Source organism: Bison bison, unplaced genomic scaffold, assembly GCF_000754665.1.
Source record: "Bison bison bison isolate TAMUID 2011002044 unplaced genomic scaffold, Bison_UMD1.0 scf7180017864322, whole genome shotgun sequence".
NCBI classification, from domain to species: domain Eukaryota; kingdom Metazoa; phylum Chordata; class Mammalia; order Artiodactyla; family Bovidae; genus Bison; species Bison bison.
In genome coordinates this window covers 396,618-420,779 of record NW_011494894.1, presented here as the reverse complement: position 1 = coordinate 420,779, position 24,162 = coordinate 396,618, and the positions used below count along the sequence as shown (strand labels likewise).

Here is a 24,162-nt window from a genome sequence, read left to right as displayed (position 1 = left end):
CAACAGGAAGGAAGTATAAGCCTTAACAGTCATTTGGAACTTCTCACATTTCTGATTATAAATACTATACTATCACGGTTTTGAGGTTGTTTTTTTTTTGTTTTTTTTTTAAGATTTTTAGAAAATTTGTTTATTTGACATGTGTGGATTTGATGATAGCTTTCTGTCTTTTTAATAGAGATGATTTGAGCATGTGCTTAGTTGCTCAGTCATGTCCAGCTCTTTGCCACGCCATGCACCGTTGCCCACCAGGCTCTTCTGTCCATGGGATTTTCCAGGCAAGAAATGCAGCAGTGGGTTGCCATGCCCTCCTCCAGGGGATCTTTCCCACCCAGGGATCAAACCTGGGTCTCCCACATTGCAGGCAGATTCTTTACATCTGAGCCACCAGGGAAGCCCAAGAATACTGGAGTGGGTAGCCTATCCCTCCTCTAGGGGAACTTTCTGACCCAGGAATCAAACTGGGGTTTCCTGCATTGCAGGTGGATTCTTTACCAGCTGAGTGACCAGGGAAGCCTAATTGCCCTTTTGTTCCTTGATACATGAATGATCTAATTTGAGGTTGTCAGCTGTGATGATTATGCTTTTTAACTTTCTTCAACCAAACCAAACTGTGCTTGTTGGAGGTGCTATAGCAATGTTGGGTATTTGATTTCCCAGTAGACTGGTTAATGATAGTTACCTTGCTTCTTAGGAATAAAATTCATAAAAAGTGTTTGTATCAGCTTTCTGTGCTATGAAACAAATTACCACAAATTTAGTGGCTTAAAACAGGACCCATTTATTATTTATTGTTTTACCATTTGCATGAGTCAGAAGTCCAGGCGTGACTTCACTGGGTGCCCTGCTCGTGTTGTCACAGAGTTGCGGTCAAGGCGTCAGCCAGGGCCAGTCTTGTTTGGGATTTGGGTGCAGGGTCCCCTTCTAAACTCATGTAATTGTTGGCAGGATTCATGTCCTCACAGCTGTGAGACTTGTGGAAGCCTCAAGGCCAGAAGGAACATCTCTTACCTTCAAGACTGTTTTAATGGACTTAGCTGATGAGGAGTGATCTACCCAGAATAATCTCCCTTTTGATGAGTATAAAGTCAGATCATTGGACCTAAATTACATCCTCACAATCTATTACTTTTTCCATATTCCATTAATTAGAAGCAAGTTACAGGTTCTATCCACACTTTAAGGGAGATTACACAAGTTGTGGAGACTGGAATGGGAATGGGAAAGCATGATTAGATGAACCATTGTAGCAATCTGCCTACAGATGGTGGGTCTTTATTTTTTACTTTATTAAATATTGAATAGGTATTATATCTATATATTATGTAGGGTGTATAAAGATATCAAATATCCAAGTATAAACTTATATGCAGAGTACATAATGAGAAACGCTGGGCTGGAGGAAGCACAAGCTGGAATCAAGATTGCTGGGAGAAATGTCAATAACCTCATATATGCAGATGACACCACCCTTATGGCAGAAAGTGAGGAAGAACTAAAGAGCCTCTTGATGAAAGTGAAAGAGGAGAGTGAAAAAGTTGGCTTAAAGCTCAACATTCAGAAAACTAAGATCATGGCATCTGGTCCCATCACCTCATGGCAAATAGATGGGGCAACATGGAGACTGTGGCCGACTTTATTTTTCTGGGCTCCAAAATCACTGCAGATGGTGATTGCAGCCATGAAATTAAAAGACGCTTACTCCGTGGAAGGAAAGTTATGACCCACCTAGACAGCATATTAAAAAGCAAAGACATTACTTTGTCAACAAAGGTCCAACTAGTCAGACTATGGTTTTTCCAGTGGTCCTGTATGGATGTGAGAGTTGGACTATAAAGAAAGCTGAGTCCCGAAGAATTGATGCTCTTGAACTGTGGTGTTGGAGAAGACTTTTGAGAGTCCCTTGGACTGCAAGGAGATCCAACCAGTCCATCCTAAAGGAGATCAGTCCTGGGTGTTCATTGGAAGGACTGATGATGAAGCTGAAACTCCAATACTTCGGCTGCCTGATGCAAAGAGCTGACTCATTTGAAAAGACCCTGATGCTGGGAAAGATTGAGGGCAGGAGGAGAAGGGGATGACAGAGGATGAGATGGTTGGATGGTATCACCAACTCGATGGACATGGGTTTGGGTGAACTCCGGGAGTTAGTAATGGACAGGGAGGCCTGGCGTGCTGCGGTTCATGGGGTCGCAAAGAGTCGGACACAACTGAGCGACTGAACTGAACTAGCACTCAGTTTAGAAAACGGGACATTACCAAAGCTTGTAAAGTTCGTGTGTGCCCCTCCATGCTTGTGTACCTTTTCCTACCTTACAAAGGTAACCACCGTCCTGAATCTTTACATTTTTAACATGCTCTGTTTTTAAACAAGGTACTGTTTTATGCTGCTTGTTTTTGAATTCTATATGAAAAGAAATAATGTGTTTTTCTCTGACTTGTTTTGGTTATCTAAATTATATTCCTAAGATTCATCCATCTTGTTCCATAAAGTTATAGGTCAGTTTCACTGCTGTATATGTCAGTTTATTTTAATGTTAATGGAAATTTTTTTTTTTTTCCATTTTTTTGCTGCTAAAGCATTACTGCTATGAACGTTCTTGGACATATTTTGATGCACCTATGAAAAGATTTCTCCAGGACACTGATTTTAAACTGGGGATGATTTTAGCTCCATTTAGCAATGTCTAGGGTCATTTATGGTTATCACAACTAGCATTTAGTGGATAAAGGCCAAAGATACTGCTAAACATCCAACAAAGCACAAGACAGCTCCCCTCAAAATTTGAGAATTATTCCAAAATGTCACTAGTATACGGAGGTTGAAAACCCTTCTCTAGAGCAGTATACCTCAATCAAAACTGTGTATCTGCCCCCTGCTCCAATTTAGAAATATGTGAGGATGTTTCTGTTTGTCCCAGTGATAGAGTGGTTGGAGAGACTGCTGCTAGCCTAACCGTCATTGACTGGAGATGCTGAATTTTCTGAAATGCTGAGGATATTCCTGCTCCTATTAAAAGATACGGATCTAAAGTACTGCCTTGGAGTAGAATTGCATAAGTTATGTGCATCTTCAGTTGACTAGCTGATACCAGGAGTTTTTCCATAGTAGTTTTAAATTTACAGTATTTCCAGCAGGGTATAAGAGTTCTTGTTACTCTACATTTTCCCCCTTGGTATGTTCTGGAAGTTATGATTGGAGTAATTAATACAATTAAACTTTATATATCTGCATATTTGAGTTGCTTATTATAGAACATAGTATTTGTTTCAGATGTGCAATAGAATTTGATATTTTATCTGTTGTGAAATCACTACAGTTAAGTCTGGTGATAGTTAAAATCTGTCACGTATATAGTTACTAATTTTTTTTTTCTTGTGAAGAGGACTTTTAAGATGTACTATCTTAGCAACTTTCAAATATTCAATATAGTGTTTTTAAAACTTGTTTTTTCTTCCAGTTTTATTGAGATATAATTGACATAAAATACTGTGTAGTTTAAAGTGTACAGCATGATGATCAGTATACATCATGAACTGATTATCATAATGGGGTTAGTGACCATCCATGGTCTCATATAAATACAACATTAAAGAAATAGAGAAAATAGCTTTTTTTCTTGTGGAAAAAACATGTAGGATTTACTCTTGTCTTTCATATATATCATACATCTTATGTACATTTTATCCTTAAAACTTACGTATACCTGGAATTTTGTACCTTTTGACTACCTTCTTTCAGTTCTCCGCCTGCCCCCACCCCCAGTCTTCCACCTCTGGTAGCCAAAAATTTGATTTTTTTGTTGATTTGTTAAGTATAATTGACCTACAAAACTCAGTTCCTTATACACTATACACTGATTCAATGTTTGCATATATTTAAAAATGGTACTGTGATAAGTCTAGTTGGCATCTGTCACCATAAAAATATATTACATAATTATTGGCTGTATTTCTCATATGGTACATCACATTATCTGTGGCTCATTTATTTTGTGTCTGATAGTTTAGACCTCTTAATCTCCCTTGTATGTTTCATCTTCCCACCCTCTTCCCCTCTGGTAACCGCCTCTTCTCTTGGTCTATGACTCTGTTTCTATCATGTTTATTCATTTGTTTTGTTTTCTAGATTCCATTTATAAGGTAAATTGTACAGTATTTGTTTTCCTCTGACTTTTTTAGCTTAGCCTAATATCATCTAGGTCCATCAGTGTTGTTGCAAATGACAAGATTGCCTTCTTTTTTTTATGGCTAATATTCCATGGTGTATATGTATGCTGCATCTTCTTTATCCATTTGTCTATTGATGGGAACTTAGATGCCCTCCATATCTTGGCTGTTGTAAATAAAACTGCAGCGTGACGGTTGCATAAATCTTTTTGAATTAAGTGTTCTTGTTTTCATTGGGTAAAAACACAAAAGTGAAACTGCTGGAACTTGTAGTTCTATTTTTAATTTTTTGAGGACCCTTCATACTGTTTTCCATAGTAGCTGTGCCAGTTTACACTCCTGTCAGAAGTGCACAGTGTTCTGTCTCTTCACATCCTCTCCAACACTTGTTGCCTCTGGTCTGGATAATAGGCATTCTGACAGGTGTGAAGTGATATCTCATTGTGGTTTTGATTTTCATTTCCATGATGATTAGTAATGCTGAGGCCATCTATGTGTCTTTGGGAAAATGTCTATTCAGAGCTCTGCCTATTTTTTAATCAGAATGCTTTTTTTTTTTTTTTTACTATTGAGTTGTAAGAGTTTTTAAATGTATTTTGGATATTAACCCCTTATTAAATACATGATTTGCAAATATTTCCTTCCACTCAGTAGGTTGTCTTTTCATTTTGTATGTTCTAAATACCAGTTTTTTGTAGGTAATATGAATTGCACATATCTTTTCATTCACAATCACTCTAAGAAATGTTTTCCCTTCAAGTCACTCCCTTTACCTTTCTCTACAGAAATCACTTTTGGTTTCTAAAATTATAGATTAGTCTTGGCTTGTTTTTCATTATCATTTAAGAAATCATGCAGTATTAGACTTTTAATTATAGCTTCTTTACTCAGCTTTATACTTATGTGATACAGTAATGGTTTTTGTTACATATTACAGTAGTTTGTTCATTTCATATCATCATGATATTCTTTTGGATGACTGTTATAACAATCTGTTTATCTTTTATTTTTGATCAACATTTGAGTTATTTCCAGGATGGGGCTATTTAAAATAATTTTACTCTGAACTTTCTTTGCATATCTTTTGGTAGAAGTGTGCATATTTTCTGGATGGTAGTGCTGTGTCACAGGATATATTCAAGTTCAGCTTTAATAAATACTACCAAAAAGTTGTCTGTGGTGGTTTCCAGTTTATACTCCTATCAGAATAAGTGCCTTTTGGGGTTCACAGTACTTCTTGAATATATGGCTTGATGACTTTGGTCAGTTATGGAACATTTGCCATTATCTCTTCAGCCAATGACTCCAAGTACCCCTTTGTTAATTCTTTTTACCAAGTCTCATATATCTCTTCATTCTCTTCTGTATGTTTTGCCTTTTTATCTCTCCATACTTAGTTCAATATTTTCTTTTGGCCTGTCTTCCATTCCCATAATTCTCATTTACATTGTGTCTAATTGATATATTAAACTCATTCATTAAGTTCTTAATTTCATTTATTGTGTTTTTCCAGTTTCAAAATTTACATTTGATTATTTTATATATTGTAATTCTTCTTTAGGATCCTCTATCTTGTCATTGAAATTCTTTAATATGGTAATTATAGTTATCTTGAAATTCATGCTGCTAAGTCACTTCAGTCGTGTCCGACTCTGTGCGACCCCATAGATGGAAGCCCACCAGGCTCCCCCGTCCCTGGGATTCTCCAGGCAAGAACACTGGAGTGGGTTGCCATTTCCTTCTCCAATGCATGAAAATGAAAAGTGAAAGGGAAGTGGCTCAGTCGTGTCCGACTCTTAGCAACCCCATGGACTGCAGCCTACCACGCTCCGCCGTCCATGGGATTTTCCAGGCAAGAGTACTGGAGTGGGGTGCCATTGCCTTCTCCCTGTCTACACTGACTTGACTTAAATTCTTTGCCTCCCTTACCTTGATGGACACTGACTTGACTTAAATTCTTTGCCTTCTTTACCTAGCTGATGCTGCTCTTTGCTATTTAAGACTTATCCCTGATTTTTCTCCATTCTCATTGAAACTTGTGTGTTATGACCTATTCCTTGGTAGCCTCTCTGTCCATTCTAAATGTCTAATGAGAAATTCTCTTTAAAATTAATCTGGGCTTGAGACTTTGCTTGTGGTCCAGTGGTTAAAAATCTACCTGCCAATGCAGGGGACCAGGTTTGATCCCTGGTCTGAGAAGCTCGATCCTACATGCCACGAGGCAGCTAAGCCTGTGCACCACGACTCCTGAGCCAGAGCTCTGGAGCCCGTGAGCTGCAGCGATTGAAGCCCATGAGCCCTAGAACCTGTGCTCTGCAACAGCAGCCACTACAATGAGGGGCTTGTGCACCACCACTAGAGAGTAGCCGCTGCTCGCCACATCTTAGAGAAAGCCCGTGCACAGCAATGAAGACCCAGTGCAGCCAAAAGTAAACAGATTTTTAAAATTAATAAGTAAGTAAAATAAAGTTGACCTGGACTAGTCATGGAAGAAAGCAGCCATGAGGCAACATGCTTTGTTTGTTGTTGTTGAAACTGCCTTTTAACCACATTTAAAACATAATCCAGAACTTTGCCTGTTGTTTGCAGGCCCCACATAATCTGGCTGTCCCTTTCCTCAGCTCTACCAGCAACATGCTTTTTAAGCAGTGACTGTCTAACAGTATATTTCTCCTGCCTTACCTTCCTTTTCTCCCTACCCCAACCTTTTAAGAATTCTGCTAATGATTCCAGCATGAAAATTTCAGGTTAGAAAGGTAGGAATGTCGTAAGGGAATCTGGGGAGAGTGTTAATGTCCATGAAGCACCCTTTATATGGTATCTTACTGCTGACGGTCTAGCTGATCCATGTGTTGTAAGGTATTTGCAGATTTAGGAAGGAAGGATCCTCAGGGTTGATAGAACCTAGATTTTCAGAGTTGCCACTAATAACAGTGTCTTCCTTTCTATATTACATCCTCCCGTTATAGGTGTTTATCCATAGCTATTAGAACTATTGGTCTTTTGCACAGACTACGACAAATACTTTGCCCTTCACCATCTTCCTTTTATGTTTACTTTGTCTTAAATATATCTTTTTTTTTAATTCCCCAGGCTGCCAGTACACCACTGAATCCTTTAAGTTTTCAGTGTGAATTTGTAAAGCTCAGAATTGACCTTCTACAAGCCTTCTCTCAACTTATCTGCACTTGTAATAGCCTCAAGACAAGCCCCCCACCTGCAATCGCCACAACTATTGCCATGACCTTAGGGAATGACCTTCAGCGGTGTGGTCGCATCTCCAATCAGGCATGTCTTAACTGTATTTTCAGTGCAGTTTTTATTTACACTTTAGAAGTTTTTGAGGTTAGTTGTGAGATCAAAAAAATTGTGAAATTTAGAAATCAGTGGTTTGACTCATAGGCAACAGCAAATGCTTATAAACTCATCTGTCTTGCAAAACACAAGCTATGAAAGCTTATTAAAATGACAGAATGATTGATGATACCTCACTCCATGCTATATATTTATATAAAGAGAAAGGACATACATTTTAAAGAAACTTTGGGGTGTTCACAGCTATTATTTATTTTAGTAGAACTTTGAAGAAGCTAAAAATGCACTGGTTTTTGTTTCTGTACATGGTATGTAAATTATTATAATCTTAAGCCCATTTGTGGTTTCATTTGCCACCTTTGTTAATCCTTAACAGTTCATAAAACTGAGTGAACTGAAAATGAAAAAGAGTTGAAGCATTTTTTGCCTTTTTTAATTGAGGATTTTTCCTTAGGTTTCAGTGTTTGTGTTGTTTACACAATAATGATAGCATGTTTGTTTATTTATCATAATTGATATGTTTCCTTCTTTATAGATGAAGCTGTCCATGGAAGAATTCCGAAGCCTTGCTTCCCGATATGGGGATCTTTATCAGGCATCTTTTGATGCTGATTCGGCAACTCTGAGGAATGTAGAACTGTATCCTAAACTTGCCTGATATTTCTTGTTCATCGGAAGTATTCTTTTAAATGTAGAATAAATACTTCAGATATGCTTAACTAAAATATACATTAGATAACTAAAATATACATTAAATAACAGATTTACAATGTGAAAGTCACTCAGTCATGTCCAACTCTTCGCAACCCCATGGACTATACAGTCCATGGAATTCTTCAGGCCAGAATACTGGAGTGGGTGTCTGTTCCCTTCTCCAGGGGATCTTCCCAACCCAGGGATCAAACCCAGGTCTCCCACTTTGCAGGTGGATTCTTTACTAGTTGAGCCACCAGGGAAGCCCACAAATTTACTGTAAGTAATGATTTTTTTTTTTGAAATCTAGTATGAACAGTATAATTATACTTTTCTTTTTCAACCAAGCTTTTTAAAAGGTGGTGACTCAATGGTGGGTGGTCTTTTTCCCTCTTGAGTATCCAAAACCAAGGTCTGATCAGTTTTGAGGTCTTTGTGCTCACTTGAGTTACAAAACATTTTTCCACCAGAGAGCCATTTTCTCTCTTGCCTCACCTTCTTTTCTTCGCAGCTAACAACCCTAGATCCCATCACCTTTATTAATGATATATTCAGTTGTTTCAGTCATCACTTTTGTTCCCTAAGCCATCTTTAGTTCCCCATATTTTTTTATTAGCAGCCTTAGATCCTTTTTGAAAAGGAAAGAGATAAATTGATTTTTAGTTGTGGGACCTATACATCAATAATTTATGGCAATTTCCCTTACCCGATGGAAAACCTAATAAATGCTATGGACTCTCTCCCCTGAAAAAGGCGTATATGCACATACCCTCCCAGAGTTTGCATATCATTTCAGGAGGGTTAACAGATCCCTTGAGCCCCAGCCTAGGAATCTCCAGGGCAACCACTCTACAGACCCTTATTGTGGTGGTGGTTTTTAACTTTTATTGGTGAAACGCCTGTATCTAAGATAAAGAGCTTTTGTGAGTGAATCACAGAGCCTGTTGCTTGGGTTCCTCTTTCCAACATGAACCTCCGAAGCACCCTTCCTAGAACTATTACAGACAACATATATCCCTTAAAAGGAAAAAAAACAAAACTGCCACAGACTGTTTGAATTAGTAACATAGTTACCTTCACCAGGAATATGGTGATTTTCATCTTGCCTTATTTAATATTCAAATGTAAAGTCTGTAGTACATTTCTCTATCATCATGTATAACGTATAACCTTAACATAATTCAGACAGCAGCAGAGCTGTCTACTGATATCTCATGCAATTGAAGCCCTCATTTTGGACCCAGAATCAGCAAGGTATTTTTTTTTAAGGCTTTCTATTTTTTATCTACAATTTATTTGGCTTTAAGGCCTTCTATTGTAGTGTGCAGTGTCTTTGTTGCATCCTGTGGGATCTTTTGTTGTGGTCGCCCGGACTCTCTGGTTGGGCATGCAGGCTCAGCAGTCGTGGCCCCTGGGCATCTCTCGTGGCACGTGGACTCTGGAGCTCGCAGGCTCAGCAGTCGTGGCCCTTGGGCATCTCTCGTGGCACGTGGACTCTGGAGCTCGCAGGCTCAGCAGTCGTGGCCCTTGGGCATCTCTCGTGGCACGTGGACTCTGGAGCTTGCAGGCTCAGCGGTTGTGACGTGCAGGCTGAGTTGCTCTGCGGCAAGTGGAATCTTAGTTCCTCAACCAGGGATCGAACCCATGTCCCCTATTTCTCAGTATATTATCAGTGAAGCATTCTATTTTTTTAATTATTATTTTTTTACAAAAGGATGTCTATTATAATATTCATTCATTTATTTTTTGAACTTTAACTTTTTGTCTTGTATTGGGTCATAGCTGATGAACAATGTTGTGGTAGTTCCAGGTGAACAGCGAAGGGACTCAGCCATACATACACATGTATCCGTTCTCCCCTAAACCGCGCTTCCATCCAGGCTGGCACGTAACACTGAGTAGAATTCCATGTGCTGTGCAGTAGGTCTTTGTTGCTTATCCGTTTTGAAGACAGCAGTGTGTACATGACCTTCCCAAACTCCCTAACTATGCCTTCCCCCTGACCCCCGGCAACCATAAGTTTGTTTTCTAAGTCTGTGAGTCTCTTTCTGTTGTATAAGTTCATTTGTATCATTTCTTTTTAGATCCCACATATAATGGATGTCATATGATAATACTCCTTCTCTGTCTGACTTTCTTCACTCAGTGCGACACTCTTCAGGTCCATCCATGTTGCTGCAGGTGGCATTATTTCATTCTGTTTAACGGCTGAGTAGTATTCCATCGTACATATACCGCATCTTTATCCATTCTTCTGTCAATAGACATTTAGATTGTTTCCATGTCTTGGCTATTTAAACAAAGCATTTTAAATTTCTCTATCCTAAAGCATTGGCTTAACCATTTTTTTTCTAGGCAGTATCAGAATCCTGGCCTTCTGTTTTGAAGTCCTGTCTACTCTCAGACTAGGCCACTTGGCTGTTTTTTTTCCCACTTACCTGATTCATTCCAAACTTTTTAGAATACTGCGTGAGAGAAAATCTCCATGACCTTGAGGTCAGCAAGGACACAAATAGCAGTTACTATCAAGAAAAATATGTTTAATTGGATTTAAAAATTTAAACTTCTACTCTTTGAAAGATGCCACTAAGAAAATGAAAAGATAGGTTGCAGGGTGAAATTATTCTCAAACATATTCTGTCAAAGTTCTTGTGTTCAGAATATTAAGGAAACCATACAACTCAAGATAACCCAATTTTTAAGAATTGACAAGATTTTTTTTTTTAGATTTTATTTATTTATTTAGCTGTGCTGGGTTCTCGTTGCTGCTCAGGCTTTTCTCTAGTTGGGGCAAGCGGGGGTCCTCTCTAGTTGTGGTGTGTGGGCTTCTCATTGAGGAGGCTCATCTTGTTGCAGAGCACAGGCTATAGGGTGCTCGGGCTTCAGTAGTTGCGTATCCTGGGCTTTAGAGCACAGGCTCAGTAATTGTGGGGCGTGGGCTTAGTTGCTCCACGACCTGTGGGATCTTCCTGGATCAGGGATCGAAGCTGTGTTTCCTGCACTGGCAGGTGGATTCTTTAGCCCTGGGCCACCAGAAAAGCTCTTGACAAGAGATTTGAAGAGACACTTCAAAAAAGAAGACATATTAATGTCCAATAAGCACATGACAAGATGCTTAGTATCATTAAATATCAGGAAAATGCAAATTAAAATCACAGTGAGATAAACACCCACTAGAACAGCTAAAGTTAAAAAACCCTCTAATGCCAAGTATTAATTAGTTGTAAGAGCTTGAATTCATACATTGTTGGGACTACAAAATGATTCAGCCACTTTGAAAACTGTTTGGCAGTTACCATATGACCACCAGTTCTATGCCTGCTTACTTAAGAGAAAAACATTTTTACAGAGACCTATACACAAATTTTCTTAGCAGCTTTATTTATAACAACAAAAATTGGAAGGAGCCAAATATGTCAAGAGACGAGTGAGCAAATAAATTGTAGTATATCCATACAGTGGAATATTTAGTCAGTTCACTCAGTCACGTCCAACTCTTTGCAACCCCATGTACTGCAGCACGCCAGGCCTCCCTGTCCATCACCAACTCCCAGAGCTTGCTCAGACTTAACGTCCATTGAGTTGGTGATGCCTTCCAACTATCTCATCCTCTGTCGTCCCCTTCTCCTCCTACCCTCAATCTTTCCCAGAATCAGGATCTTTTCCAATGAGTCAGTTCTTTGCATCAGGTGGACAAAGTATTGGAATTTCAGCTTTAGCATCAGTCCTTCCAATGAATACCCAGGACTGATCTCCTTTAGGATGGACTGGTTGGATCTCCTTGCAGTCCAAGGGACTCTCAAGAGTCTTCTCCAACACCACAGTTCAAAAGCATCAATTCTTTGGCACTCAGCTTTCTTTATAGTCAAACTCTCACATCCATACATGACTGGAAGAACCATAGCCTTGACTAGACAGATCTTTGTCAGCAAAGTAATGTCTCTGCTTTTTAACGTGCTATCTGGGTTGGTCATAGCTTTTCTTCGAAGGAGCAAGCATCTTTTAATTTCATGGCTGCAGTCACCATCTGCAGTGGTTACTGGGGTTCTGACTAGGAAAGGTGCATTTTTGTGATTTTGTAACATATCTTAGTAAAATTTATTTTTAATTAAAGGAACACTCCTTTTGTATTGAAGGTGGAACAATGGATTCTGGTTTTTTACCCTTTTATTAGGTCACTTTGTCAAAGACCTTAAAATCATCACGCTTTGTTGTGTGGTGTAGTTTTCCTTAAAGTTCACCATATACATGAGGTTTGGTTCTTGTCTTAATGCAACTTAAGAGGTAGTACAGAGTAGGGAACAAAGCTTAGGAGCCAGCCAGATACTCATGCGCTTACAGCTAGGAGTGAGTAAATCCCTTATGACTCACTCCTAGCTGTATGAATATAGACATGTGATTTCATCTCCCTGAGCCTGTTATACATAAACTGTAGGTAAGTAATGATGCCTGTCTCTTAAGAGTGGTTGTGCTCGTGAAGTGAAAAACCTCTATAAAGTACCTAGCTGAAGCACCTTGCGCATAGTAGGCATTAAAAGGATAATAAGGGAGTGATAAGAGAAGTATTAACACAACATAGTTACCTGTATTGCATTTTCTAATAGCCCTGTTGAAGTTTAGTTAGAATGCAGTTTTGCCACCTCTTTCCATTTAGAAATACTTCGAAAAATATCTCTGGGTTTGGGGCAGTAGAGAGAAAATTGAAGAAATCTGGATAAAACTTTTTCCAGCGTGTTCCATATGGTAGCTCTCTGCTGACCATTCTTGAGCATTTCACCTGCTTGCTTTGGATTCATGCCATTTTCCCTGCTGTGAATACCCTCCACACTTTTCATCTCTTCACATCTTATCCTTGCTACTTGTGTAGTGATTTGTCCAAGATTGATGTCTTCTATGACATTCCTCAACTCCTTCCATAATCTGATGACTTGCATATCTTTATTGCTTATTTGGCCCTTGTCTGCTGGCTTTATTGATAGTTACCTTTTCAGATATCTTTTGTCTGTTTCACCTCATGGCAGGAACAATTTTTAATTAAACATTTTTCATCTAGCTAACAACCAAAGTGATTAAGACTTGTATAATTTGAAATCAGGTCTGGATTTGCATTCCAGCTTGTCACTTATTGTGACTGAAGGCAAATTACTTCACGTCTCCAAGCCTCAGTTTTCTCATCTGTGAAATGAAAATAACAGTGTCTACTTCGTTATTTTAAAGATTAAATGAGTGTGTGGAAAGTACCTGACACATTTTGACATTAAATTACTGTTTTTGTTGATTCACTGATACTGATCTTTGACTTCAGTTTCCAGGAATGTGGGTCTACAGGAGCAGCCCACGCTGATAGTGAATATGAGAGAAGAATGATGTCTGTATATAATCATGTCTTGGAGGAGGTGGGATCGCTCAGTCGGAAATACACCCCTGTTTCTTACATGGCAAGTCGCATTGGTTTCATTGAGGTTTTATTATGTGGAAGTGAGTTTTTGTCTGTCTCTGGCGCTTACTGTGTTGTGACTTGAGCACGTTAACCTCTCTGCCTGTTTTGTAACAGGGTTAGTACAGTACTTGCGGCATGGTAGTTGTGAGGATGGTAATCTGTGAAAGCTGCTACTTAACACATCTGTAGTGGCCACGTAGTCACACAAACATGTCAAATCTGCTCTACCAGAACGCAGATGAAACTATTTTTCCCCCTTTTTAAACTGTTTAACTGAGATTGCAGTTGTTCTCAACCTTGGCTACACTCTAGAATCACTTTGGAAGCTTTTTAAAAAATACATCAATATCCAGGCCCCACCACAAACCAGTTATCTTTGAATCTCTGCGAGGCCCAGACATTAGTATTTGTAAAAGCTCCCAGGTGATTCTATCATGACACAAGGGTTAAAGACCACTGGTCAATTAAAACAGAAAGAACTGGGCTTATTATCTGACTGTCAGTAAATCAGTTCCTGCCAGGCGATGACAGTGCTGTCCTTTAGTACACCTGGCCACTTAGCCTGCTGAATCTCTGGTGCCTTTGGTTCTGTTGAGCACCTGCTCTTTATCCCCTGACTTTGCAATCACAGAAGACACTTGACACTCTTACCCAGATTTCCTCCTCCCTGTCTGGCCATTTCTCCAATGTCATATTCAACTCAGGTTCCTATAAAAAAATAGACATAGTACCTTAAGCAATGGCCATTTTCTCAGAGTTCTGCAGGCTGAGAAGTCCAGAATCAGGGTGCCAACCAGCTTGTTTCGTGGTAGGGCTCTCTTGCTAGCCTGCCAGCTGCTTTCTTGCTGTGTCCTTAGGAATTGGAGGGAGAGGAGGCTTTGAAGTCTTTTTCTCTTCTCCCGTCACGGGGACCCCACCCTCATGTCCTCATCGAAACTTAATGACTTCCCAAAGGCCCACCCTCAAATATCAGCACATTGGGAGTTAGGGCTTCAGCATGTGGGTCTGGACCCAGCAGCACATTCAGCCCGCAGCACCGCCTTTGAAATTCACACCCTGGAGGCGTCCCTTGTGCTGCCCACACCCTTGCGCTGCCCACACACTGGGTGCTGATTCCCTGTAGCTCTCTTCTGTATCCTGCTCTCCTCATTCTGAACTCGTCATTCATCAAGTGTTTTAGAAAAAATTGACAGGATGTGTCATTAAAGAGTCAGATTAGATATCAAGGTTAGAGACTCTGCTTTACATACTGCTTTCCACATTAGATTGTCAGTATGTATGTGCTGAATTGAAATGACATAGGTAGCTGTTTGATACTGAAATTGGTTGCTAAGGACGGTTGTAAAGATAATCTTTGTAGGAAATAGACATATTTGTGTGAGACATTGGTTAAAATATTTTCGTATTTCCTCTAAGCTCCACCCTAAGAAGTTAAATAAATGCCACACAGTAACTTGAGTTTGATACATTTGAACCCACTGAATATAATGGAAGAAATGGGAATTTTCTGCTCAGTAGGTGTGCAATGTAAGAGAAGACCCCTCGGGTCAAGTTTTACTGCTGCCAATCAGCAGATCATGATTTGAGGCAGATTTCTAATATCCTTTTCTGTGATGTGGAAAAATATCTACCTCATGGAGTTTTTGTGAAGTTTAAGTGAGGTAATGCCTAATGCCTATCACATTGTCTGGCCCAGCATAAAAGGAGTGGTTACTAAATCTTGATTCCCTTTCCAAATTGTCTTTTATAGATTTGGTACTTTCTGAACCCAAAATTCAGTTCAACAAGTATTTATTGAATCCTAGGAATAGAAAAATGACGAAGAGGATCTTCCCTCAAGTTGTCCATAGTCTGATAAGAAAGAAAGATTCTGTAAGCAAATACAGTTCCTGTGCAGTGATGGAGCTCTGTGCAGAGTAGAGCTGCGGCACAAAAAGGAGAGTAATTCACACTGAAGGGTGGGGAAAGCAGGTGAGGTGCGAGCCAGAGAGAAGATGCGCTTGCGTGTGGGTTTTCCAGGCAGGTAAGGAAGTGTGGAGAATGCGAGGCAGAAGACGGTATGTTCTAAAGCAGAGGCAGAAAATAGCATGATGTCTCCTGGGAACAGTGTGTTACTGCTGCAGTATAATGCCCAGGCTCGGGACTAGAGAGGTGGTGGGCAGAGGCCAGATGACAAAAGGCTCTGAACACAGTCTTCAGGAGTTTGGACCTTATCCCGTAGGCAGTGGGGGCCCTCTTTAGGAATTTTACATGGGGGTGGGAGAGAAGTGGTTAAGCTAAGACTGTACATTATGGCTCTGTAGAAACAGAACAGGTCGTGGCCTGGAGGGCATGGAATTAGAAGAGTGGTTACAAGATTCCTGCAGTTATCCAAAGTAAGGGCCACACGGATAAAATGGGAGGAAGAATGAGAAGAACAGATACATAGAGTGTTCAGGTATAATATTTTCAAGGCTTGGTTTTGTTTTGTTTACTTTAAATCAGATGTGAGAGGATGCAGACATGACCTCTGGGTTTCCAGCTTAGAAGACCCTGTGCACAAGTGGTTGATACTTTACTGAGACAGAATACAGAGGGACAGTGGGAGAGGTGAAGGTTTTGTTTGTAAACCTGTCAAACCTAGACAGTTGGATAATAGGTCTGGTGTCAGAAGGAGATAGACTGCGATGCATGGAAGTTGTCATGACATAGAGATTTTTCATGTCCTGGGAGTGAAGAAAATTGCCTGTGAAGAACAAGTGGACCGAGAAGACAAAAGGACTGACGTGTCAACACTGAAGGAACAAGCAAAGGAAGAGAATCTTAGGGCAGAAGATGGGAGAAGGGAGCAGGCAGAAACAGTGAGGGCAGGGGCCGTGAAGGGGCATTTCATGGAAGAGGACCATTGTCAGGTGCCGCAGAAATGTCAGAAAAATCCAAAGGCTGAAAAGTATTGGGTTTGCAATGAAGAGAGTATTGGAGATGGACTAGTCCTCCTAGCAGGTTACTAACCATGCCGTGTGGTTATCATACCATGGGATATGAGATGTGATTTCACATCTCCAGACTGGCACATTGACAGTTACCTGCAACTACATACCTCTGGGGTGGGCCCAGGGGCTGTAAATCTCTGACCTCAGCAGGAGTGATTGACAGATGTATGAGTTCCTAAGTGTTATCTCTGGTAACCTGCTTGGTGTGTACTTTCGTAATAATCATGAACATTTGAAGTTTTAAACTTCTTCCTGAAAGTAACTATTCATTGATGAAATTTGGAAATTTATTTTCACTTCATTTTTCTTTTTTTTTCCCCCAGCATACAGCATGCCTCTGCAATGCCATCATCTCTTTGCTGAAAGTTCCTCTTTCATTTCAGAGATATTTTTTCCAGAAACTTCAGTCTACCAGCATCAAGGTAATATAGGATGAACACTCAGGTTTAATGTAGTTTAATACTTTCTTCTGAAGATGACAGGGAGCAGAACTCTGTTTCGGGATCTTACCTTTGGTTTAGATAAAACTTACACTCTTCAGTTGTAAGCCTTTCCTTCATCAACTGATTTAGGAGTTAAACCTTCTCTCCTTTCTTACCTGACAGCACCCAATGCAGTGTGATAGGCATTTGGGTACCTGAAGTTCTGACCTGTCTTCAAGAATGATTTGAGTGGTATTCGTCATAGTAGCCCACAAGGATCTTGAGCTGAATCCATGTCTAATCAGCCTGTTCAGACCCAACTTAGAATGAATCAGGTCCAGTGAAACATTACCAGCCCTACCTCCAGAGCATTTTTTTCTGTGAATAACAAGTTTTGAGGAGCTGGTCAGTGAGTAAGCCACTCAAAATTTAAAAGCTGTTTTGATTCAAAGAATGAAATTGTTGGGAAAGAGGGGAATTGTCACTTTCAAGAGATTCCCTGGATTATCCGTATCAGTAAATGTCTTCAGCGTACTTTTGGATCCATTTGAATGTTTTTGACTGCACATGATAGAACATTCCATTTCAGAATGACATGAATAATAAGGAAAATTGATTATCTAGATAAGAAGTCCTAAAGGCACCATGTCTCCAGGGTTGATTAGTTTAATGGCTCAACAACATTATCAAAAAGATCCAATTTCTTCCCTCATTTTATTTAAGTAAGATTTGAGCTTTCTATAATTAAAGTGTATTTAGGATTCTTAATATGTTTTTGAAAGAAAAACTAGTGAGGTTAAAAATGTCTTTGGCTTAAAAAAAATTTCATTGGAAATTGACTTTTTTTGGGGGGGGGAAATTGACTTTTATACCATGGTGACTTGGTGGTGTATGTAATCCTAGAATTTTGGAGTCATTTGCATTTGCATTTAGTCTATTTAAAATTACCTAAGGCCAAAGAGACAGCAACTGGACATGAAAATTTCCATAGTGCATTTCCCTGCTGGAGTTGGTTCATTGTCAAAGAAGTGCCCCACCTCATAAATTGGGAGAGAGAGAAGGGCCCTTACTGTTCTCTAATCCTCTGTTCCCCTCTGTTGGGGGTAAATTCAAATAAACAAAAATTGGTATTTTAAAAGAGGCGCTGGGGATAAGGAACCGTAGACTTTAAAGGTACAACTGTCTGGTCGTCCCAGCAGTCAGGTCATTAAAGGGGGATGTGTGTCTCTGTGTGCAAATACCATTTTAATCTGTGATCAGCGAATGGCACAGGTGTGTTTGTTGGAAGGAAGCTTGCTTTCGGTTGTGAGCATTCATTTTGGTGTTGGCTTTCCAGCTTGCCCTGTCACCGTCCCCCCGGAACCCTGCAGAGCCCATCGCGGTCCAGAATAACCAGCAGCTGGCGCTGAAGGTAGAGGGGGTCGTCCAGCATGGGTCTAAACCCGGACTCTTCCGCAGAATTCAGTCCGTCTGTCTGAACGTGTCCTCCACACTGCAGAGTAAATCCGGGCAGGACTACAAGGTAATGTAGAAAAGAGGCAGAGCTGTGATGCAGGTTTTATCAACTCACTGATGGAAGTTTTCCATGGTTAAGCAGACAGTACTTCACCTTCCAAAGGACACAGATGGACATAAGTTAAAAGCACGTATTGTGGTGTGAGGGAGCTAATCAGCAACACTTCTCTTTTCCCTGCATGAACCAGTTGACAGACAAAGCATCCAGGCAGTGGAGTGTCACCCCTGTTAGAGCTGGAGGAAGCTAGCTCAGTTCCTGGCAGCAAGGACTGCCTAGCCTTGTAGCTCTGAATTGCGTTCTCCCACCAGCCTCCACCACTGGAGAAGGCAATGGCACCCCACTCCAGTACTCTTGCCTGGAAAATCCCATGGACGGAGGAGCCTGGTGGGCTGCTGTCTATGGGGTCGCACAGAGTCGGACACGACTGAGCGAGTTCACTTTCACTTTCACTTCACCAGCCTCCACCAGTACATACAAGAGCCTGCCCCGTGAAACTAGGAGGAGCAGTACCCTGAAGCCCAAAGGAGAAGGGAGGGAGAAGGTGCTTAGCACCCCAAGTCCAGCCCCCACCCCACAACCTACCAATCGGTAGCATTCACCTTCTCCCCTAGACACAGGTACTGTTCATCTAATGAAAGGTCCCTCCACATGGAGGGAAGCATCAGGAGTGGGGAATAACTTCTCCCTAACCCTTTGACCCCAAAAGAACACATCTGTTTATTTTTCCTTTAAGTAAATGGTAGCATGTTCAAAAAAAAAAAATTACTATATTGATATGCAATGATCAGATGAAGTAAAACCTCTTGTTAAGGATTTAGACTTAGGAATGTGCTGCTTTGAGAAATCATGAGGTAGATTAGCCAAAATCATGCTTACTTTGTTAGTCAAAGCTGAGATTCTGAATCTGTGCCCATGAGACACCAACGTTCCAAATGTAAAATGTTCTGTCTTTATAGACATCTCTTGCCAGTTGCTTGGAGATTTGTTCATCCTAAGTGGAACAAGGAAACAAGTGCGCAGTTGTGTGAACAGAGTTGTTTAAATGCCCAAATGGGTTTATTTGTCGGCGTCCGTGAGCTCAGGTCCAGAGCAAGGCAAATGGGGTATCAGTAAAGATGTAAAATAACAGCCACAGGAAGGTCTGGTGTAAGCCATCACTGCTTGCCTTACTTTGGTGACTCTCTCTCTGGGGGCTCTGTGCCCACCCTGAGAAGGCTCCGTCTTCATTCCCTCTCTCTCTTTTGACTTCCATGGCATAAAACGCAGCACCTTATGTGGCCACTCAGTAGATGTGTGGAGAATAAGGAAAAAATCATTTATTGTGTTTTTAGTACAATTTTCTTATGTTGCAGTGATCTCTGTTGTTACTCACAGAAGATCATAATGAGAATTTACATAGTTAGCTTATCCTTGTTTGCAGCTCTTTGCTCATTTTGAGTTTGAAAGAACAGTGGTGATTTCTGTTTTTCAAAAAACATACATTTAAATCGAGGTCTTTTCATTGTTGACTTTCCTCTCAAGAGACATTGCTGAAAGTCAAGAAGCTGATGTTAACAAGCCAGGTGGTACATGATTGCCTTGTAATGTTACTTGTAGTGAGGTTGCAGCTTAAAATGCATCATCCATTTAGAGGGATCAGGTTGCCTCCTAGGCCTATTTCTGGTCCTTTTAAGGAAGTTCTTGTTTGGTGGACATATTCTTTAGGGAAATAAACATCCTACAGAATTTGAATGTGCAAATAAAAAACAAAAAAGGACTTACAGATAACTCTAAGATCTTGAATTGGTTGTCAACTTCATTTCATTAATGTAACATCAGTGTCTTTGGAAAACTGACCTCATGATAACTGCCTGCAGAGACCCAAAGCTTCAGGGCACGTTTATATAATTAATCATACAACAAAAACATAGAGAAATCAGGTCAAATATTCATTCTGATTACCTCTATATGCATTCTTAGAATTAGTGTCACTCTTGACGTACTTCGTCTTGGGTACAGATAAGGGTACATCCACAGGTGTTACTCTGTTCTGTGAAGGACAGAGGTTTGAATATCTAGCTAAATAAGTGAACCAATGTGTTCATAATATAGTAATCAATATGTTTCATAATATATTATACTGATAGTCTGAACAAGACACTGATTTGTTGGGACTTCCCTAGGAGTCCAGTGGTTAAGATTTCACCTTCTAAAGCAGGGGGTGTAGGTTCGATCCCTAGTCAGGAAGCTAAGATCTCACATATCTTAGGGCCAAAAACCCAAAACATAGAACAGAAGCAATATTGTAACAAATTAAAGACTTTAAAAATGGTCCACACCAAAAAAGAAAAAATCTTGAAAAAAAAAAACAGTCAATTTGTTAAAGGAAGAATCACTACTAGCTAGGATTTGGAGAAACTATATATTTACTCAGCATTATGTTGTTCTTCTGTCTTCTAGATTTTAAACTCCCTGAAAAAGATGTTTGCATCCTCTTTCTTTAGAATATCTCTTCACAGGGTAAAGAAAGATGGAAATTGGGTTGGGGTTAATCTAGCAAGTGTATGGGGAAGAGAACTTTCTCTTTTACCCTCAGGGTCTCCAGCTGGGCCTAAGATTGAATTGACATGAAGGCAGATTAACAGGAGAAAAGCACGCCAGTTTTATTAGCATTTTACATATATGTGGGCGTCTTCACAGAAGAATGAAGACCAAAGAAGTGACCAGGACAGAAAACTTAAATGCCTTTTTTTAGACACAAACAAAATATTCTTGACAAAATGACAAGACAGAGGGGTTTGGGGCTAGAGGCAGTAAGTCAAGGAGACTGTAAGGCAGGGAGATGTCTTGGGACAGTGCGGGGAGACCGTGGAAGGTGAGGGTTCTCTTCAGAGGCTGGTTTGTGCAGCTCCGTTTCAGTGATTCCCAGGCTCTGCTGCTAAGGATGGTCTTCTGTTCCCCGTGCAGGGAGGTTCCCTTTCTCATGGAGAATTTGACGTGTGTTTTAGGTTAAAGAAAGGAGTGTGTGGGGCAGGTCAGAAAGCCCTTTCTGTATCTGTTGTTTTTCAAGTACCCTTAACTGCCTCAGCAGCCTACTTGGGGTGGCATGTTCTGAACCCCGTCACAAAACAGACGGCCAGCGTGAGAAGGTAGAACGTGAGAAGGTAGAGCATAAGAAGGTAGAGAGTGAGAAGGTAGAGGCAGAGGCAGCCCCTTCTGCTCAAGGACAGGGAGGAGGCATTGTCGCCTGATGATGGAGCGTGGAGGCCCTGGAGTCACCCTGCCGGGGTTCAGATGCCTGATGCCCCGCTCGTTAGCTGTGTGACCTTGGAGAAGTTACTCAACCTCCCTGCCTCGGTTTCCTCATTCATGAAGCATGGATCGTATTAATACCTACCTCTTGGTTGTTTGCAAGGGTTAAACAGTGCTGTCTTATCACCAGGGCTGGCTCACAGCATGCCCCTCTGTGCGTGTCAGCTGTTGCTCTCATTTAACAATGTTTTCATTCCAGATACCCATTGACAATATGACCAATGAGATGGAGCAGCGGGTTGAGCCTCATAACGATTACTTCAGTACTCAGTTTCTGCTGAACTTCGCCATTCTTGGCACGCACAACATCACGGTGGAATCTTCTGTGAAAGACGCCAATGGTATCGTGTGGAAGACTGGTCCCCGTACTACCATATTTGTGAAGTCCCTGGAGGACCCTTACTCCCAGCAGATTCGCCTACAGCAGCAGCAGGCCCAGCAGCCGCTACAACAGCAACAGCAGCGAAATGCCTACACGCGGTTTTAGCCACGCAGCCGACGCACTGCAGACTTCCCAGGGACGGATCAGTTGGGCGAAGATAGTTTGCTTTTTCTTATGGATTAAGATGTGAACGTTGGAATGCGGAATCCATTTATTCATTGGTTTCTGTAATGTAACATTCTTGGGAAAAAAAATTTTTTTTTTCTTAAAAATTTAGTTTGAGAAATAATTGGGGTCCTAACCAGAAAGATTTTTATTTTTTCCTGACTTCTTCTCCCACCAAGCCCTTCATCTCATCTTTAACACTTTTGTTGTTTTGCTGTGATTGCTTTTATTGTGGCTGAGCCTTTTCTTTTTCTTTCAGGAAAAGTCACATATTGGGATCGTTGAATTACTAAATTTGACTGCTTTTCTACCAAAATATATCACTTGCTGCCTGACATAGACCTCTAATTCTGAGCTGGGCCTTGGGAAATCCTAGTTCTGATCAGTAGGTGCTGGGTTTACTCAGGGTATAGAAACAGAGTCCTCCCATAGTTGGCTGGAGTTGAAAGTGTCCCCTGAAACATCTGGTCTTGTGGGTTCTGGGCATGACCCGTCTGGCAGAATTGAAATATCCTGCCGTATTATTTCAACTATTTACCTATCTTTTCCCTGCTAAAGCAATTTTAATTTATTGTTTTAGCATTTAATTGACCCAAACAGCAGCTAACAATTAGATAGAAAGATTGGAAATTAATAATTTGTTTTTTCTAATATGTGTGTGATTATATATAGTACAGACTTTTTGTTTATTTCTTAGAGTGAAAAAATCACCCACATTTAGTATCTTAATATTTTAAGTTAGGCGGGCAGATCCTTTCCTTTGATTGGTTAAGTTCTTCTTGGCAAGTTAGATGATGCTAGACTTGATTGTCTAGAAACTGCAGTCTCTTTATAATACAACCTCAGTGACTTGGAATGCTCAGGGAATAGATGTTTTCTGGTTAGGCCAGAAAACCCCTTTTTTTTTCTGTTTCAATACTGGTTGAAAACCATTATGAAAGTAATAATAATAGACTTTCTTGTCTGAGCACGGTGTCCTAGATGTCATTTAACTGTTCCTTCCTAATTTGGGATCACTCAGTGCTTTGGGATCATGATTTCTAGACATCAGGGATCACAAGATCGCAGACATTGCTGATATGGGCACTTGGGCCAGAAGCTGCTCCCAAGGTGAAGCGCAGGGCACATTCCTGGAAGTTTTCTTTTAAAATAAATCTCTCAAATTTCTTTGCTCATCTTGCCTTTTTCTCTTTAAGGTTGATGTTGGCTTAAAGGAGGGGTAGAGTTTAAAGGAAAGAATGAATTTACGGGATTTGTGTGTATGTGTGATGTGGTGGGGGGTGGGGGGCGGTGCGCACGGAGCTGGTGAAACTGATTGGCAGGTAACTCGGGTCCCTCTAAGGTCTCTCGGCTTCAGGAGCGGTTGTCCCAGCACAGCACTTCTGCCAGTGGCCTGGGCGTGGTCATAAAATGTGTGTAAATCCACCGTGTCCCATGTGCCTGACGTGCTTCAGATGCAGCCCGGATGTACGCAGTGCACCGGTGTGACAGTGCCTCGGAACGCACGCCTGGAGACTTGCCAGAAGAGAATGGGGGTGGGTGCAGAACCACTTGGCCGTCTACCCGGTGTGGTGGAGCCTGGGTTCCCCTGTGAGCGCTGGTGAGTGAGCCCAGTGGCCTGGGCAAGTCATGTCATTTCCCTAGACTTCAGTGTCCTTGTCTGTAAAATGACTGGATTAGAGGGGACCTCTTGACTCCAGTCTGCTGCTGCTGCTGCTAAGTCACTTCAGTCGTGTCCGACTCTGTGTGACCCCATAGACGGCAGCCCACCAGGCTCCCCTGTCCCTGGGATTCTC

General features: G+C 40.8%; 1 protein-coding gene across 1 annotated transcript in view; it reads left to right on the top strand.

Moving 5' to 3' along the window:
• The window catches only part of INTS7 (integrator complex subunit 7), an 83,136-nt gene extending 59,595 nt beyond the window's left edge, over window positions 1–23,541 (top strand). The window contains exons 14-20 of the mRNA XM_010853021.1: window positions 7,264–7,458; window positions 8,021–8,124; window positions 9,364–9,432; window positions 13,484–13,616; window positions 16,914–17,012; window positions 18,349–18,534; window positions 22,019–23,541. Of these exons, the coding sequence (XP_010851323.1) occupies window positions 7,264–7,458; window positions 8,021–8,124; window positions 9,364–9,432; window positions 13,484–13,616; window positions 16,914–17,012; window positions 18,349–18,534; window positions 22,019–22,306 (1,074 nt within the window). The 3' untranslated portion in view covers window positions 22,307–23,541. The remainder of the gene's footprint in view (window positions 1–7,263; window positions 7,459–8,020; window positions 8,125–9,363; window positions 9,433–13,483; window positions 13,617–16,913; window positions 17,013–18,348; window positions 18,535–22,018) is intronic.
• The last annotated feature ends 621 nt before the right edge of the window (window positions 23,542–24,162 follow it).